The sequence below is a fragment of the Nipponia nippon genome, unplaced genomic scaffold (genome assembly GCF_047370975.1).
Source record: "Nipponia nippon isolate SJK-2023a ecotype South Korea unplaced genomic scaffold, ASM4737097v1 scaffold_4, whole genome shotgun sequence".
Classification (NCBI taxonomy): Eukaryota; Metazoa; Chordata; class Aves; order Pelecaniformes; family Threskiornithidae; genus Nipponia; species Nipponia nippon.
This window is the reverse complement of record NW_028262358.1, coordinates 62,812,522-62,832,536: the sequence shown is the minus strand read 5'-3', so window position 1 is coordinate 62,832,536 and position 20,015 is coordinate 62,812,522. Positions and strand designations below refer to the sequence as shown.

The following is a 20,015-nucleotide window of genomic DNA, read 5'->3' as shown; positions in this document are numbered from 1 at the left end:
TACAGCAGATAATTCTCATGCAAGCATAGATGCAGGTATAGCGGCTTCTGTTGCCTTATCTCACTTGCCAATCCTCATTCTTAAACTGTACTAAAATAAAGTAGATTGTTTTCAGTGTTGCTTCTTTGCAAACAATCAGAGACTCCAGCCTAAATATGAACAGTCACGATAACAGTTTTGACTGAAACAGTACAAGAGGTATAAAAGCATAAAATGTTTTAAAAGTTCCTAGGAAGACAGCTGTTTTTCATACCATTGAAGCAAACAGCCTTATTATGGGAAGCACGTGGAAAGGCTGGCGTACCTGGTTTAGTTCCGGTGTTGCTTTGTCCTGAAGTGACTTTCTTGTCTTGTATTTTAGAACCTTCAGCTGCTAAAATAAGGAAGAAAAGGAAAGAGATTAATTAACCATATTACTAAACAACAGTTCAACCACCCTATTATAATGAAACTTAAACATTGCTGAATTCCCTTTAAAACATGACCATTCTGAAATAGCATTTTAATATCATTCTACAGCATCTTGCATAGAAAAAACCCTGAAGGTTACACAGAAAACATTGAAGCCACAATAGACGTTCCCCATTCAAGTCGAAGAAAGAGCCACAAGAAGATACCATTTTAACAAAGTCGTTTTTAATAAGGTGTGTAATTTTTTTTACCTGCTATGCTAATGCTATACACGCAGCTAATTTTTCCTCTTTCTTCTCAGTGATGCTTTGGAAACCACTACTTCCAAAGAACAGCAGCCTTAATTTTTTTTTTTTTTTTAATTTAATTTCCCTTGGAGGAAGCTGGATTAATCACACTGATAAAAGCAAGTTAGTTGGAATAACAGAATGAACCTGCAGAGTGACTTTGAAGAAGCAAACATTCAAACATGCTGCAATGTTTGGATGCAGTGAAGAAACTGTGTTGCTACAGGTGACTTGCAAATCCTAGGTTTCTAAAGGCATGGTACGAGATACTAGTAAAAACTACATAGACTCTTACAAATTACTAACACAGTCATTATCCAGAACTGAAGAGAGGATAATTTATGACCTGAATGAAACCTAACAGAGAAGAGATTCCCATTATTTTCAAAAGACTTTTGATCAGGCCCCGTCAGTCTAAAAAGAGAGAATTCTGTAGCTCTGAATGCCCTTTCAACAACCATTTAAAAAGAAAAAACAAAAGATTCATTATCATACTTCAAATCACAACCATATCCTTGGCTCAGCATCTATTTAATTAAAAGCCAAGACAGGAAATTAGATACCATGATTTTCTCAGCTGACAACTCATCTTTGTGTCCAGCCGCTCCACGACAGAAGTGTGAGGAGTCCAGAACACTGCAATCTGGGAAGAGTCTAAAGACAGTCAGAATTCTAAGAACGCTTCCACAAACAGCTTGAAAGTATTTGCAAACAAGGATAAAAAGACAGTTATATCAATAAAGCTTAGGGGAGGAAAAAAACCCCACCCAATTCATTTAAATTAAAATATCACTCAAAATGAAAGTTGGAAAAAAATGATTACTCCAGCTTTAAAAGCTAAACAGACATTACTGTATTAGATCCAGTTTAGAAAACATTTTTAAAAATGTTTTTGTTTGTTTGTTTGTTGTGGGGTTTTTTGGGGGTTTTTTGTTTGGTTTTTTTTGTTTGTTTGTTTTTTTCCCCCAGAAGGCTCCAAGCAACTTCCTATGCTTGTCAGTTTAACAATGTACACTCAGGCCTTAGTGCCTCAGTGAGTTCATTCCCTACATGGCCTGAAAAAGTCTTTGTTTCCCCTTTACCTCCTTCCACAGGCATGTTTCAGGATGAACACAAGGATAAAAGGTAGCAGGAGGAACCTATGTGACACTTACCGTACCCTTTTGGTTTTGGTTGGGTTTTTTGGGGGGGGGGGGAGTCAGGTGAGGGAAACAGAAAAATAACATTGATCAAATGAGCAATGTTTTGCTGAGAGCAGCATTCAAAAATCACATCATCTCACCAAAAAAAAAAAAAATCATGTAAGAAATTTTAAATAATTGTCAAAAATAAGAGACTCTCCCCTCCCTGACAACTGTACTATGTCTCTTGTGATCAATAGGAGTAACCCCTGTTGAACCTAACAAATATTGGTTCCAAATCACAGTAAGAACTGGCACACCTTAAAGGCAGCCCAACAAAAGATTTTAATATTTTGCCATTTTAAAGGCCTCATACAAGGGATTAGTTTGACCTAGAGGTAGGTAGGATGGACTGATTTTTGGCAAGACAATCTGCACAACACTGAACACTTGCACCTCCAGCCTTTGTAGGATCTACCATTGTCAAAACCCGTACTTTTTCCTCTCAGTGTTCCAAATGGGTGGTACTAAGCCTGAAAAAAAAGTGTTTTATTCACCAGAGAAAGTGCATTTAAACTGTTTGTGTCTTACTACTACCTTAACTTGGGGGGAGGTGAAACAGACTTTCCTCCTGCCTCAATCAGCCATTTAAAACATTCTCAGAACAAGTGCCGCTGTAATACATAGGGAACTATAATACATGGGGAACCTGTATCATGATTCCCATCAGCCTGGCCTGGAGCATCATATAGAAGAGGAAACTGTTGTAAAATAGTAAAAATATTGCTTCTGAGCATTAGTGAGAGGACGGATGTTCTAATGGCTTCAGCACGAGTTTCTTCGCCTGTCTCATACAGTGCACGTGCATTATTTTCTTCAAGCGTTGTGCCACAGGATTATGCAATATTCCATTAACTTCACAACACTGGTTGAAAAGCCATCCAGATAATAACACTTGTAACAGAGCCTAGGTACACAGAATATCTTTTTCCATATTTCCTCCTGTCTGACATTTCCTTGGAATATTTTGTGACACAGTTTGAGTACACATTCATATGACCACTCATATGACAAGTGACGAAGAAAAGAACAGATGGCACAACCATGAATTTTAATGATGCTGGATATCAAATAAGAATTGGCACAAGTATCTAGTAACTAGTGTAGGTGTGCTCCCACTCTTGCTCTAAGATACAAACAGATTAATCGGACAACTAAACATCTAAAATCCAAACCTAAATATTGACAACACCAGCTCCAGCCAGACTCAATAGCATCACACATGCCAGGAGAGACATCATTCAACTACCTAATACTTGCTCTGCTTGAACCGCTATCTTTACATGGAGGGAATATAAGTTGCATAAAGAAGTGTTAGAAATAAGAGGATATTTTTCTGTGACGCATTCTGGAAACTTAAAATGCTGAAGCCAGCCTGGGTAATAGTGTAGATATACTGGAGAAGACAATCACAGAATCTGAGTGGTTGAGGCCGGAAGGGATCTCTGGAGATCATCTAGTCCAGTACTGTGAACAATACGTTCCTTTGGCAATACAAGTTAAATACCTGACTTAAAATGGATTTGTGTTGCCTAAATACTTAAGTATGTAGTTGATTATCAAGTACCTAACTGAATCACAGAAAACAATGGAAACAATCCAGACTAAGTTACTACATCTTCATTTTGTAATAGCAGAGAAAGAAATGTCACATGTGAAATTTTATTACTTTAGGTCACATACTTGTGAATTTAGAAGAAGTTATATTTGCAAAATAAACTAGAGGACATCACCAAAGCAACATAACGGATTCTGCTGCCATCCTGATATGTGCGCTACATTATCGTATTTTGGTCTTTTAAGGATGTAGTGTGGTCTATAAGACGACCCTGAGTGGGAATCAAAAGATACTTAGCTCCTCTCTCTCAGCTCTACCATTACTATATGGCATAGTATTAAACCCCGCAATTTCTCTATCTGGAAGGGGGGCGCAGGAACCAAAGGAAAAAAAGGAAGGAGAAAAGAAAAGGAAGGAGAAAAGAAAATGTACTGCTACTAAATACATACGCATTTGCCAACACTGAGCTCTGCAGCACAGAATTCATTATTGAAACATTCCAGAAGCAGAGCTGAAAGGGATGCGTAAGGCTGACCAGCGCTAGGGAGGATCTCTGTAGCTTCAGCTTTCAGTTTTACCTTGAACCAAGGCAAGTGCAAAACTGGCAGGTTATTCCTAAAAAAACAGTTTCGTGATGGAAATTAATTCTATTTACAAATCTATGATCAGTTCTGATATGTCTATGTGTTCACATTCAGACAGGTTTAATCAATGCTTCTATTACCAGGATGAGTATAAGATCTAGAAGGACTGACAAGCAATTTCCTACAGGATGTCAATTTACATTGTTCCTCTTGAAGTAAAGAAACCAGCTATCCTCAACTTCTCCAAAGAAGGTCTGTGTGAGCAGAAACAGGATTTACTAGCAGTGGGAAGAAAGACAAGTACAAAGAGAAATTCTACCTTAAAAAATGAAAAGCTGAAGTCTCATAGGAAACCTTGAAAAAGGAGGAACACTATAAGCCTTTAGTACCTGCCAGGTTAGCTCTGGTCAAAGGAGACTGGCCTGAGAGACTCGGCAAGACAGCACATCAGTGGGAAAAGCCTGACTGAGAAGTAAGAGTCCCTAGGAGAGTTCCCTGGAAAGCAGGAGGAACATTCGCCCAGACCCTGGAAAAACCACAGAATGCCAAGGAAACACTGAGCTGGGAAGTGTTACACTGGCATTTTGACAAGCTGCTTAAAAAAAAAAAAACAAAAAAAAACACCAAACAAAAACCAACAAAACTCAAGAGCTGTGCAGATTACAAGCATTTGCTTTTCAGACCGTGGCAAATCAAATGCATGTTTGCACAACATGAACCAGCTATCCCCAGTGAGGTGAATGGAAAACCAGAGCCCCCACAGCAAGGCTGGAGACCTGGAAAGATGATGTTAAGTTGAGGAAGGACATCAGCCACAGGACAGAGGCAGCTGTACTACCAGGTCTCCACTTCCAGAAGTGGAATCTTCAACAGATGAAATGCAGTGGGAAGGGGCACTTGGGGACCACAAGCAAAAGACAGTGCTCAGACCTGTCTCAGGGTCAGGACGTGCACAGCAGCCCCCGCAGAAGTGCACCCTAGCAAACGTCTGACAAGGGGAACTGTACAAGGGATGCACAACCACGGATGAGAGCACAGGTAAGCCTGAGGCATGCATGCAGACAGCTATGTGTGCCTGACAGTTCAGATACTCTGGGTAAAGGGTGCAACGAGCAGCGAAGAGGAGATACCACCTTCCAGTTTCTTGCTCTAATTCCACAAGCGAGAGACGGAAGTGTTGAAAAACAGCCAGGAGAAAAAAGAAATAGCTAGAACAGAGGAGGAGGGACTAAAGGGAAAAGAAAAAAAATCTAGCTATTCTGTCCCTGCCACTTGTCAGCTAATCCCCCGGTTAGACTGAACAGCTACCTAACTGCCAAAGAGTGCCAGGGGGTGCCTGCTGGGAGATGGAGAAGGTACCAGAAGTGACAACTGGAACAAACGAGCGCCTCAGTCAAAAAGTGTTCCCAATACACAGCAAAGGGAATCCAGCATTAAACTGGGAAATTTAGAACAAAGTTAACTGAGAACTGCTATATTTTTTTTACTCCTTAGCATCCAATTCCACTACCTCCAATTACTTCCTTATGAACATTGCTCAAAAAAACCAAAACCCCCACATGCTTATTTTATATAGCATCTTATGCCTGATAAGCACAATGTAAAAATGCATGGTTTGAACTAGTCAGAATTAAGCAGAGAACAGAGCCTCCTACGACTGTATAAGCAAGAATGAAGAAGTGAGGCTACTCTACGCAGTTTTATCTAGCCACTGGGAACAGCGACTGGCTAGCACATCGACCAAATCAGAGGTATTGCTGTGCTGGGTGGAGCGTGTTGAAAGTACAAACACAGGTCAGAGTTGACAAAGTTTATTAGCTTAAATGCAGAACCACATTAAGACTGAAACCCTGAATACCTGACTTGGAATAAGAGTCTGAGCATTCAGCAACTGGCTGTTCTATTCTAAAGCAGCAGCACTGAACTTGAAGACTAAAGAGTAAGTTTGGATGTGAAGTTCTTTCTAATGGCAAAACTGGAGTGTTTGTCCTACTAACAAATTGACATGAGCCATGATCCAGAGGCTGGGTACAGGAAAAACAAAGTTCCACATGAATAAAAGCTTTCCTACTGTTTGTGACTTTTACCTCTTCTTATATCCACAGCTTATGAATAAGACTTTGGTACTTTGTACACATGTAAAAGCCACTCTCCATGTTTACAGTAAAATATAAAATGCAAGTCTTTAGCATTTCTTATTCTTTGTATTATCAATAGCATCCATATATATAATTAGACAGATGATATACTAAACAATATTCTAGCACCGGTTATTGCTCTAGAGTTAAGTACTGTATTCATTCCATACTTGCACTCCATACTTATCTTTTACTTGTATTTTAAAACTGGGAGCTTGGGAACAAAGGACAGTCATCTCTCCAGAGATAAATAGGTCTGAAAGTCCTATGGCTGGCCAAAAATTACCAAGATGCATGCAGCTCAGCTGATAGATAAAAAGGTAAAAACCAAGCAGGTGGGCGTCTAATATTAAAACCTTCAGAGTAAGTCAGGACAAAGTTATGATCTGCTCTCCTCTTCAGAAATGTGGGAGGCAATAAGTCTTAAAAAGTACACAAGAAAAAACCCGCATGCACACTTGTTAAAGACTATAGTTTTCACAAAATCCACTTGCCAATAACAGTTCTGAAACTACCCCTCAAGAAGAGCTTGGGGAGAAGTAGCCTGACAATCTGTTCTAGCACAGGTGGAGACAACGTCTGCTGGTACTGCTGCACTGTACTGGAAGCTGGAGTGACCCTGGACAGACCAGCTTCCCTATGCTGCTGCTTCTACCAGCTGTCTCTGAGCTGAACACTGAGTCAAGGCTACTCCTTGCTTTCGTTTATTCACTGTGTGAGCACGCTCTGGAGCCCTAATCTTGTTGAAGACCTGATGTGCCTTCTCATAAGATTATTAGAAAACTATGCTTTGAGTGTACCAAAATTACACTGCAACCAGCCCTAGCTTTGCTTTTGTAAGCTCTCACACACACATACATAACAGTTATCAAAGTAAAATCCTTCAAAACGAGATAGCAAGAAAATTCTTGCTTTCAACTAACTCATGCTACAATATGACCCTGCTGAGAAGCATGGAGAAGGATCAAGCAGAGAGACCTAAACACAAAAGCTTGAACACAAAACGGAACCATCTCCTTTTCTCATGACTGAAATTCATTTGTACATACCGCTCAGAACAGCTGTGTCTGAGATGTTTACTGGGACACTTGAACAGTGCAGGAACACAGGAACTAAGCATCAGCATTTTATTCATCTAAAACATCTCCTCCTTTTCTCCTCCTCTGCAACAACTTAAAAATTCCCTTCCCTGCAGGAAATAATGAATGATGGCTTGTGGGTTGCTGCTGGCCTCCAAAGAGCAAGCAGCCTGCCAGCAGTCAGCTCCTATCCACAGACCATTCTGAAGCAAACTTCATCCTTTAAAAAAATCTTGCTGCAGAGCCCTTCCTATGCAGCGGATGTGCTGTCCTGGGAGCCAGCAGATGCTCCCTGAGCAGTTGCTGAGGAGAGGAGAAAAACAGCACAGTAAGAAACCCCTGCTCTCAGCCGCTATGGACAAAGAGCTTTCTGATGTCTCCAGGAAGGCTCAGAGACCCATTCAGTGGGGAGCTCAGCTGAGAAGCTCAGAGCTGTGCTGGGGGCGAGCTCAGAAATCAAGATTTTTTAGCACAAGAGCAAGGGAAATATCTGGGGATGGAGGACTGTAGGACTAAGCGATAGGTTGCAGGAGGGACAAGGAGAGAATCAGAGGATTCCAATAGGAAGGGAGGCCTGCGTGACATTAACATGCATTTTGCAGCAGCTAGGTCACAAGAGATGTAAGCTTTTCTGGGAAGGAGGGAACCGGGACACTGATGGTGCACTGGCTTTCTTTCAGGTTAATCCTTTGGGGAAGAACACGCAGACAGGAACAGAACCAAAGCATCAGGCTGGAAAGTCTACACTCTGCAAAATTACTGTCAAACCCCCTCCACTCCACCCAAAAAGCCCTCTTAAAAGCCCTGGTGTAGATGGTTCATAAAGAGACACTACAAAGATTTCCCTAACAGAGCTACCACTTCGGAAGAAAATTAGAAACACATCCAAACCAACATCCTCAGGCTTCTTAATTTAAATGCTTCAGAAAACTGTTAGCAGAATGGATACGGTTATACCATTAGAGGTCCAATCAAAATCCTTTTGTAACAAAATGTTCTAATTAGCAACACTGATAAAATTATTTTTAAAAGATTTATAAGGTTCTGCCCATTACTACAGCAGTGAGGCAGTAAGAACCGCGACACGTGTGAATTCTCTAAAAGGCTTAGATCTAACACACTCCAGTGATTTAAAACTAAGATCTAGACTTCCGTTTTGAAAGAATGATGTGCCTAATTTTGGTTAAATGTTAACACTTAGATTTTCTTGTTAAGGGAAGTAGGTTGAAGGAACTAAGGTGAAGCAAAGAGCACTTGCAGACTATAGACCAGTGTGCTATTTTCAGTACAGGTAACACAAGCCTTCACAATTTTGGATATAAGCTTTTTGAAATTTCCATCATTAGCAAATGGAAAAATGCCTATTCTTTTAAAGTTTAAACAGCAGTACTTACATAGTACATTTGCAAGTTAGAGGTTTGACTCAGAAAAGTGACAGAATATCTGTATTTCATTTCTACTCACTGAAACAGTAAAGCAAAGCAAAGTTCATGCCTTATTTAAACATACCTATGAATTAATTTTACATTAAAATATTTTCAGTTCTTAGAAGCTTGAAGCCAAAGTACATCTTTTCATACTTCCAACCCTGTGGAACTCAAGGGTCTGGTTTGCAAATACAAAAAAACGAAAAGACACCAAGCTGCAGTCACCATCACAGTTCTTTTTCTCTGGCACTTGACACAGAAGTCTACCATCAGAGTTGCCATACAAAGCACTGTTACTCATGTTACTTCATCTCTGGTGTCCTGGCTGAGCTAAGCAGAAATGAAAACTCATCAGCATTAGTGTTTACTACTCATGGAATAGCGTAAGAGTTGCCATTGTTTTCAACATATTGTAGACTAGGATGATAAAAACTGTCACAGCTAATTCACCATAAAATTGTAAAACACTAAAAACAGGATCATAAATAGATTTCTTTGGAAACAATCCACAGACATAAAACTGGATGACGCAAGTAACTATAAGGAAAGGGACACCTTTTTTTTCAGATTAAAATTGTGTAACTGCTCTATTGGGAGATGCATATTTATAAAAGAATACTTCCGGCTGACTACGTTGGCTTTGAAAAGCATTGCATCCTAAAATATTAAGTAACATAGGAGAACATACCAAACTGAGTGCCTTTGTAGGGAGGGCCGTTACGCTGCTTAGAGTCTCTTAAAGGTGATAAAAGAAACACAATAACTGTAACAGCATTTACAAAAAAGCTGATACATTATTTCCTCTGGATAATTATATTGCATCATCTTACTGCAATATAAAACAACGACATTAACATAAAAGGACCACTGGAAAAAAAAGCCCCTGTTATCTGCTGAAAAAGCCTGTGCTGTGAAGCTGGTTCTGCAGCTGACCAGAAGGCTGGCAAGCACGGATGGATACAGATGAGACACATGAATGGAAGCTTTTTAATTACACATCACCAAAATACAAGCTGAAATGCCACCACCTGAGGGCAGACAGGGCAACCTCAGTTCCAGACACCCAGCATTTTGTGTTGTGCAGCCTGTCTTAGGCCACGTGCTCTTCAACCACCAAGACTGGACAATATGCAACCTGCAGCGATTTATTTGTGACCCTGTTGCTGAAGGGCAAACCACTTCCAGCCAAGGTGCAAGAGTACCAGCTGCCTCTCCTCCTCAAATTTCTGACTGCTGCAGGCAGCATTTTCTACCACGATGTCAGATAGATCCTCACATTCAGGATCTGTGTCAGTGTACTGTTATAATAGTTGTACATGGAAGGTCACCTCAGAGATTACGAAATGGAGCACCTGTACATTTTTCTAGATGAAAAACTTCTCTGGACTTCAACTAGAGAGCTTGCTCCAAACTATGAGGTAATTCCTGTGAGTATTTCCAAGTCACAATGAAGCTTACACCTACCACTGAGAACTGGAGAATTAGGCACAGACTGTCCTGCTTTCAATATCACACTGATCCCAAGGTCAGATTTCTTGAGCTGGGGAGAGCAACTTGAGTATTCATCATTCGATATCCTTAAGCAGAGAGCACAAGGGTCAAAGCATATTGCAGCCTTTCAGTTCTACAAAAACACAGGTAGTAACTGCAGTACAGTAAAGTGAATACGAGGATGGAAAGAAGGGGAAAATGGATACTTTGCTATACATTGCTCTATTAAGCAACTTGATCTTGAGATCTAAGCATTTTTAAAAACAATGCAATCTCTTTGGTCTCAGCTTTGCAACAAGAGAAGATAAAGATTTCTCCCCCCAAATGCAAAATAAAACATTCTTTTGATGCAATATGTATTTTTAACTAAAATGAATATGTCACAAAATGAACAATATCTACTGAATAATTTAGGAGACTCCCACAAGCTCCCACACTGACACAGTGCTTTCTTCCTGCCAGCCCACTGACATACACAAGCTGTCACATCCCTGCTGAACTTGGCACATATCCATGCTTTCCTCTATGCTTTCAACTCTTCCCAGATTTGTTCAGGCTGCACTAGTCTGACAGGACTTAACGCCATGTGCACCGAGGTTCATAGCTACCATCCCAGAGACGTCATGTTTAAGATACAGAGCAGACCTGTAACGGTGGCACTTCTGCCATTGCAATACAGAATCATAGAATTGTTTAGGTTGGAAGAGACCTTTAAGATCATCAAGTCCAAACGTTAACCTAGCACTGCCAAGTCCACTGCTAAACCATGTCCCTAAGTGCCACATCTACCCGTCATTTTAAATACCTCCAGGGATGGAGACTCAACCACTTCCCTGGGCAGCCTGTTCCAGTGCCTGACTACCCTCTCGGTGAAGAAGTTTTTCCTAACGTCTAACCTAAACCTCCCCTGGCGCAGCTTGAGGCCGTTTCCTCCCGTCCTCTCACTTGTTACTTGGGAGAAGAGACCGACCCCCACCTCGCTACAGCCTCCTTTCAGGTAGTTGCAGAGAGCGATAAAGTCTCCCCTCAGCCTCCTTTTCTCCAGGCTAAACAACCCCAGCTCCCTCAGCCGCTCCTCATAAGACTTGTGCTCCAGACCCTTCACCAGCTTCGTTGCCCTTCTTTGGACACGCTCCAGCACCTCGACATCTTTCTTGTAGTGAGGGGCCCAAAACTGAACACAGTATTTGAGGTGCAGCCTTTTCCGCCAGGCAGCTCTCCAGCCACTCCTCCCCCAGCCTGTAGCGTTGCCTGGGGTTGTTGTGACCCAAGTGCAGGACCTGGCACTGAGCGTTGTTGAACCTCATACAGTTGGCCCCGGCCCAACGATCCAGCCTGTCCAGGTCCCTCTGTAGGACCTTCCTACCCACCAGCAGATCGACACTCGCAGCCAGCTTGGTGTCGTCTGCAAACTTACTGAGGGTGCACTTGATCCCCTCGTCCAGATCAGTGATAAAGATATTAAACCGGCGCCAACGCTGAGCCCTGGGGAACACCACTTGTGACCGGCCCCCAACTGAATTTAACTCCACTCACCACAACTCTTTGGGCCCAGCCATCCAGCCAGTTTTTTACCCAGCAAAGAGTACACCCATCCAAGCCATGAGCAGCCAGTTTCTCCAGGAGAATGCTGTGTGAAATGGTGTCAAAGGCTTTACTAAAGCCTTACTAAACATACTGATCATTCAAAAGCAAGCCACAGCTGTTTTTCTGTCTCACAGTAATTTATCCCTTTCTACAATAACAGAGTGATCCTGTTGCCATATGGGGACATCCCCACATACACATACCATATCCAGGTGCAGGCTGAGCATGCCCTGTGTAAGAACAAACACTTGTTATCTTCACTGACATCTCAGTCCGCTGTGCTTTGCTCTTGATAGGCAAGGTTTAGACCACGGAAGCAAGGTGAGGTTTTGGAAGTGCATTTTTCTATAGGGAGCAAATTCAACCAGGTACTGGCTTTCTGGACATTATATAGAAGAGACAGATTTTCAGCAGCTTGTTTTTCTGCTTTAATGATCTCCCTCTGCTGTGTGTGTAACTGCAGGCATACTTTAAATACTAGGGTGCTTCTAGCATTTCCCCCCACACGCACACAAGAAGGGCTGCAAGTGCTTTAAAGAGGGATAAAACACTGCAAAATGGAAGTGATATGAACTTTGTAGGCAGAAGAAAGTTAGTTCAAAAATAGGACTATTTCCTTTCAAAGCCTTCTTTCTAGTTAGGTTACTCTGCATTGTCACCTTACACAGCTATGCAAGTGAGAGCTACACCACCACAGCTCTCCCGCTGCATTACTTTTATAACACATTCAGCAGCTCCCTGACCTTCTGGGTACCTCCAACCCCTTTCTTTCCACAAAGCTTTTGCCAGCCATATAGCAGCTCTCACTGGATTCCAAGTTACTACTAGCCTGCCACATGAAGGACAATTCCCTCACTTCCCACCGCTATTAAAAGACACCTACAATAAAGCTTAAAATATTTCCATTATCCATGATTTCCCATCTTCTGCTTTCAATTACTTTAAACTCAGAATCACTGCATCTGCTGAACTAAGTGGATTCCTGGCCTTCATCCTATAACTGCTTTAAACCATCTTTAATATCATCCTTTTTCTTCTAGAAAGAAAATCGGCTTGCAAGAGAAACTCTGTTGAATTACCTCATTTGGCAAAGAATAAATGGGGGCACATTGCAAGAAGAGAAACAGGATAATTTCAACCTAACCTATAGATTTAGCAGCTATTTTCACCTTACAGTCAGCGATAACAGAAATACTTTTGCAAAAACAGACGAGTGACTTGAGATTGAAAGTGTTTTACTCGCAAAAGAAGCTGTTCTGCACAGGCCCTGAAAACTACCTTTAGTGAGATCTTATCAAATTTTTTACACCAAAGAATCAGTAAAAATAAGGATGTTCAAAACACAAGAAGTGAGGATGTGGGGGAAAAGAAAGTATTAGTGTTGTTTAACACTAACAGTCTAAGGCATTTAGAGCTCCATGAAAAGGAGCATGGGGCAAAATGGGCTATAGAAGCTGCAGACATTTCTGCAAGATACAGCTTCTTAAATAATGAAGTACCATGACCTTCTTTACTAAAGAAAAAGTTCATTGCTGTGTAGGTTTCATCTCCTGACTCAGCACCCCAAGCTAACTCAGGTACTGAAAGTAGAAGAGCCTTGTCAACACTAGACTCCAACTCAGGAGTCCATCTTGGCTGAAAAGCCAGGTTAAGCATTACACTGAGATAGCTACACTGCTCCTGGTACCTACTTATCTTCACACAACACCACATTAGGCCACTTAGATTTATGCCTGGGACATCTGCTGGGATTTCTCTTCCAAAGAGAGGTGAGTTCTAGACCACCTACAAGTCAGTGGGACCAATACAAGTAACATAGGTAACTGTTTCACTGCTGCAGAGTTTCCTGGGCAAAGCTCTACAGCTCACAAATTTTGCAGAGATATTGAGAGTCCTCCTTCCAGCCTTAGAAAAATTAAACACGAATAATGCCTGCCAGTCGCTATAGCAACAACCACCTCTCAACTGAAGACAGCAGGAAAATTCACAGAAGCCGCACTTTGTTTCTATAACCTACGCTGCGCAGACTATTATTTCTGGAACAGTTAAAACTACAAAGACTGCCTGCTGTTAGTTAGCAGTTAAGTTCCTGGATGCACACATTCAAGCCATTACTCTAATCAAGGGTACACTTGCCTGAGGGAAACAGGCAGTTTTCTGCTAGCCTGCCCCTACCTCGCTGGAAGGCATGCTGTAACTACCTAGAGGAAGTGCAACACTCCATTTCCTAATTCTTCTGCTGTTCTTTATATAAAGATACATCCTATTACCGTAAGCTAAATAAAACAAGCATTTAATGTGGTGCAAAATGCATATATTCAGAAACAGTGAAGCAAAAAGGAACGTTGCCTACCATTGCTGGGCAGGCAACAAAGCTGAAACACTGACTGAAGAAAATACTAATCACATCAATCACTGTCAAAAATAAAAACTGTGCCAGGACTACGCTGGTATATCTAAGGAGGTACAAGACAAATATAGCTACTACCAGCCAAGAGCTCAACTAAATTCTCAAGATACCATTTACTGGAAAACTTGTCTTCAAAGTGAACATCATAGGGAACCGGAAAATTCTATTTTCAATTCAGGGACCAGTTCTTTACTGTGATCTTTATTGCGATCTTTACTGATATCCAGCTGCCAGGAAACAGGACTTCCTGAGGAGTCAGGTATTGCCTGGCATAAGGGCAGCAGACTCTAACAGATAACAACAGTGCTGCATACGCAGAACTGGGGCTGCACAAGCAACCTTAATTATTTCTGAGCTCCGTGTCTTCGGTAAAACTATATAAATGAGTATCTGTTTAGAAAGGCAAAGTTATATATTTGAACAGGAAGGTACTCACATACAGTCTTTAAATAACACTAACATTTACTTTTACAGTCTCTTTAATATGAACACATCAAATGGTTACTAGAGCTCTTTGGCCTTCATGTTATAAGAACAATTCACCACTTCAGGTATGCTACCAAAACCAAAGTATATTTTTCCCCAGGTTCTTTCTGGGATTTTACTCCGAGTGTCACACCACTAAAAAGCGGAGCTTATCGTTATATGCTGCCGCCCATCCTGCCCCCATGCATAAGCTTTTTAAAAAAGCAAAACTTGTTTCTCTATAGAATCTCCATGGGCAGTTGATTTCTCTTAGACACAGCGACAGACTACTCTATTGGCAGCACAAACATTTGCCCTAACTCCAGTACTATGACAGCTCTTTATACATCATAAAAGCATAACTCATTCCAAGTCCATGCAGGTTTTCTTTTAGTTCCTTAAGCATTGGTGTCATTGGCTCTCCGAGCACTTGCTTGTTAGCTATCTTGGTGATTGCATTGCCTGACTGCCATAATTTGCAGCTCTTAGCCTTCAGAGACATAAATTTCACTTTTTTTCCCCTCCAGTCTTCAGGGAAACCTTTTGTCTCTTACCAACTAGCTTTTACTTTAAGCATGTTCCACGATTTCAAAACCAGACTGAGAGGATCCAGATGTATTCAGGTTTTAACAACCCCTGAAAATTAAGTCTTCTAGAGAAATAATGTGTAAGAATGGGTTGCTACAGAAAATAAATCAAAACCAACATTTCTTAGTCTTAGTTCTTAATAGGAGCAACAAAAATCTCACCTTACTTCATCCCAATGCTTTTAGTCTGATACACATAGGTAGTCTGTCTATCCACCAAATCAAAGAAGGTGTTAAAAAAAAAAAAAGTATTATTGTCATAGTATTTGGTGCCTTAGTTACCTGGGGAAAATCCACCATGGTGCTAGCTGGATTGTGTCTAACAGACAGAACAAAGAATAGGGTAAGTGTTAAACTTGTTGCTTTGCTCTTCAGAACTAATTTTTTATTGTTTTATAAGGATAACATGACAGAATATGTAATGTAAAACATCTGACTAAGCACTGCATCATGCTATAAATGAAAGAAATCTATTTAACACTAAGTTTTAAGTATTCAAGAATAAAAACAACAAACCCAGAAGTTATGTTAAACCAAAACCATCAAGAGTTCAGTATTTTTCAACAAATGCCTCTCATTCTTGATACTAAGACCTGCACAAATGTTTGTATTTGAACTAGTGTTTTTAGTAACTAAACTACAAACTGTTTCAAATCCCAGAAGGTTTTTAGACACTGACCTAGAAAAAAGTTGCAATGAAGTTTCCATTAATCTTTATCTCCACAACTTTAGGTATGCGGTACTGCTGAGATAGATCAAAGCCTGACTTCATTCACAGTTGTTTAGCCTTACTGATGAGAGGGCTATTAACTTCCAAGAGCACCATCACATGCTTAATTATTCAACAGTATGTACGTACATAGGTTATATTAAACCAAGTTGCATGGGCAAGTTTCACTCTGAGGTTTCCTAACTTTTCAGTGCTTGAACTTGGAACCTTAAAAGTTAACAAGAAGCTTGCATTATGTACTGACATATATCAATCACCTAAAATTAAAAACATACAAACATAAAAAATAGGCAACTTTACATATCATCACCACCACCCCCTACCCCCCCAATTATCAAATCAGTTCAGGAACTCTTGATGCTGTATTCTCCAAGATAACAGAAATTGATTTGGCAGACTTACCACCCTACCACTAGATGGGGAGAACAACATGTTTTGCCAATATTTTCCATTTCTTTCCACCAGCTGCACTCCTGCTCCCCTTTCCCTATCGAACCACATCCTTTGCTGCTTTCCTGATCTTACATCCCCCTCCACACCCCCTCAGGCACCGCCTCAACCTCCTTCTTTTGGTCCTGAACCTGCTACCCTGCAACTCTCTTCTCCTGCCTTTCTACTTTTCACCCTTACAGTTTCCTGGTGAGCCTTGTTCCAACCCAAACACCTCCTCCTCCCCACCTCTCTCCAGTGGCATCAGATCACTTTTCCTGCATACCCAGCAGCAGGTACCTGGGCAGCACTGGAGAAGAGCAAGCCTCTATGCTCGTAGTCGGTGCGCCTGGTGCCAAAGCAGCCTGCAGAGGCTGGAAGCAGCCAGGGAAAGAAAGTCCCGCTCAGCCCTGGGAGCTCTGGGGAGGAGCGTGCTCATTCATTCCATGGGGATGGTGAACCATGCGAACACTGATGAGCCCAAAGCATCTGAGAGGAAAGGCTGCTGCCTCAGTTCAGCCAAAAAACCTGGACAGAAATATAGCACTCAAATGCTGAATGCATCCCGATCAGGCATGAGCTAACTGTGACTTTTTATGTGGCTAATTTGGATGGCTTTTCATAGGGACCGGAGGAGGTGTCGCTCTAAAACCAAATTCATACTGTTCCCAGTTTCAAATTTTTCCTCTAAAGCGTAGTGGCCTTAAGCCATCCCTGTGAGACTACTATTAAGATTTTTTTTTCAAGAAGGAAAAGTCCCTATTACTTTCCCATGTCTCATTCTTCAGCAATTGGTCCATTCGCTGAGGATGAACAAAATAAAAAAGGAGAGAGAGAACCTGGCGAGAGAGAAACAGAGGCCAAACCACTTAAATCTAGCAAAGTTACAAAGAGACTAAAACAAAGCTCTTTTAATGGGAAATGTTATGCAACCTTAATTATTTGCCATCTGCCTTGTAAAATTCAAATCAAGCATGAGAAGGATAAAATTCTCACTTGGGGTTATTTTATTATGCAAAACATCTTGGTTTTACAACAACATCACTGAAATGCTTCATGGAATTACAGCTCTCTAATTCACAGTGGCTTCCTCTATTGTAGATGGAGAAAACAAAGAATTTAGACCTCTAAGCCACATACTTCGTTGCAGTAGCCTAACCATGACAGACTGGTACTAACAAAAATGAAACAAATACCACGCTCTGTGATAGCAGAAGTAAACATTTAATTTCATGAAGGGTGTTTGAATTTGCCCCCAGAAACAATGAGAACACGTTAACAGTATTTCACATAGTAGTTGGGTTCCTGCCTTTAAAGATTACATGTTTTACAAGGATTGTTAGACTAAACTATAGTATACCACGTATACCTCTAGAACTTTTTATAGAACGTGTTCTTGGTGCCGATTCTTTCGTTTGGTCAACAAAAATAGAGAAAAACCGGACTGTCAAATAAGAGTGTTCGTTGCAAGTGACTTAACTATGTCACTGCAATACTTCAAAATCCAATCTATTGCTCTGTAGTGTGCATTAAATATTCCACATCAGCACAGAAAAAAGAACTATAATATGAAAATATATACATACGTAAGTGGTGCAAAAAAAAAAAAGAGAAAAGGAATGAGCAACATAATGCTGAAATCATAATATCTGACTCCACACAGCAATGCATCATTCACCATGTTTGAGTCATATTTCTGAAAGCCCGGGCAGCCTGCGCTGATGCCTGGTAGCCAGTGGTAACAGGTCCAGTAACTTCAGACAGGGTGATCGGGCTTCCCCTCTTTGCCCTCAATAGGGAAGGTGGGGATGGAAAAGCTTCACCTTCGGGCAAGTCACTCAAGCGCTGTCCTCTAGCTCTTCCCTTTGCTCACAGAGACAGCGGTTGAGAGGCTGATTGCCAGAGCCATTACGTTTTCTTGTGGGCAACCACTGAATAGAACTGGCTCCATACCAACAATGCAATGGTTCTCACAAATTACCTTCAGTATCCCCAAACAGAATTTCCTGGCTTGACTAAATACTATAAAATTTTTGCTTTTATGGGGAGACAGACACCAGGGTTGGTTACATAAAACTTGCGGCCACGTAGATCAGTTACTGCTGGCATCAGGCCAGGTACTAACTGCTTCCTGGGCTCCCTGTGTTGCACTGGTGGAAATTATCTTTAAGGATGCAAATGGCCTTACCGACAAGGCTATTCTTTGAGCCTTGCCCTTTTCATTGCCATTCCACAGGGAGACAGAGACTCATCAACCCTGCTTCAACCCTTCATAAAAGTATTTTTTGTCACAAAGGACTATATATAATACAGACTCAAAATGACCAGCCCACTGAGATTAAACACTAGGAAACTCCCACTAGAATCTTAGACAAGGCTTTTGTAATTAATGCAGTCTCACCAATTGCAAACAGCTCCAGATGAGGGTATTAGTGCTTTCCATCATTCTGCCAGTCTTCCACAGTAACCAGGGCTAGGATAATCTGCAATGCTGAGCTCCACTTGAGAGCAGAGCATTAGTTCCTCACAACCACGCTCCATAAACATGCTTGCACAGTCCCTGTCTTCCTGTCGATGCAGATGACCCATCAGGTTGTAGTTGCCTGTCTTTCAATCGAACTCCTATTTCTGTATGCATACCTGTTGCACTATCCAACCAGACTCGGACACTTGTGCTGCAAGTAAAAAATTATTTCTTCCAGAGCAGACATCACACATTGCCACTTTATCTCAGGACATCCCTTCTTGGAAGACTCACGTCTCTTGGTAAACTCATTTCATCTACGAGAGCAGTATTTTCCACAGGTCTGGGCAGTCAGTAGCTCACCACTAGTCAGGTTCTAGGCTACAAAAAGATTAAAGATCTATGGAACATGACTAAAATAATATAATGCGTGTCCACCTTACTGGTTTGTCTTCACTCACAAAACGGATGTTTCAGAGTTGATCACTTTGAAAGAGTCACACAGGGTGCTGATGTGTAAGAGAGATCACCTTGCTCCACAGCCCCTTGATCAGCACAGCCAGGCAACTCCAGAACACCAGTGTCCATGCTCTGAACAATTAGGATTCATATCACAGCTATACAACAGAGGACACAATAACAAGATGCACTCTGTTTCTCTCCAAGACACTTTAAAACATTAGTTCCAAAAACTGAAGTTTTAGTGCCAGCTAACTTACTTTCATTAGTACTTACCTACTGCTGTGCCAGCTTTGCAATTAAAAAAAAAAAAAACAAAAACGAACAGAACAAACTCATCAGCACTTTTTGCTTCCAACAAGCATTTCTCTGGCTTTTAATAGAATATCAACGCCAGAAGCTGATGCAACTAGAGACAAGCACTCTGCGAAACCAAGGTTTGCAAGACATCAGTTTAAAGGTGCCCTCAACCTTTACATCATCCACCAGTTCTTATCTGTGAGTAGCAGGTCCAACAGAGCATGTCCCCATGTCAGTTCACTGATCGCCTGCACCAAGAATTATTCTGGAATGAACTGAGCTCATCTCCTGGTTTCCAGCACCCAGCTGCATTGCCCTTCCAGAAAAGTGGTTAAGAGACACCCATGAGTACTACAGCCTGTGACTGTGAGGCTCTCTCCAGCTGCCTAAAGGCAGCAGCGTCAGCTCCCCCTTCTTAATCAGGAGCT

At 41.3% G+C, this 20,015-nt stretch overlaps 1 protein-coding gene across 9 annotated transcripts in view; it reads right to left on the bottom strand.

Moving 5' to 3' along the window:
- MAP7 (microtubule associated protein 7) overlaps positions 1 to 20,015 on the bottom strand; it is a 124,823-nt gene that overhangs the window by 55,610 nt on the left and 49,198 nt on the right. For all 9 annotated transcript variants that reach the window (XM_087777419.1, XM_087777417.1, XM_087777415.1 and 6 more), the window contains exon 2: positions 305 to 373. In XM_087777419.1, the coding sequence (XP_087633545.1) occupies positions 305 to 373 (69 nt within the window). The remainder of the gene's footprint in view (positions 1 to 304; positions 374 to 20,015) is intronic.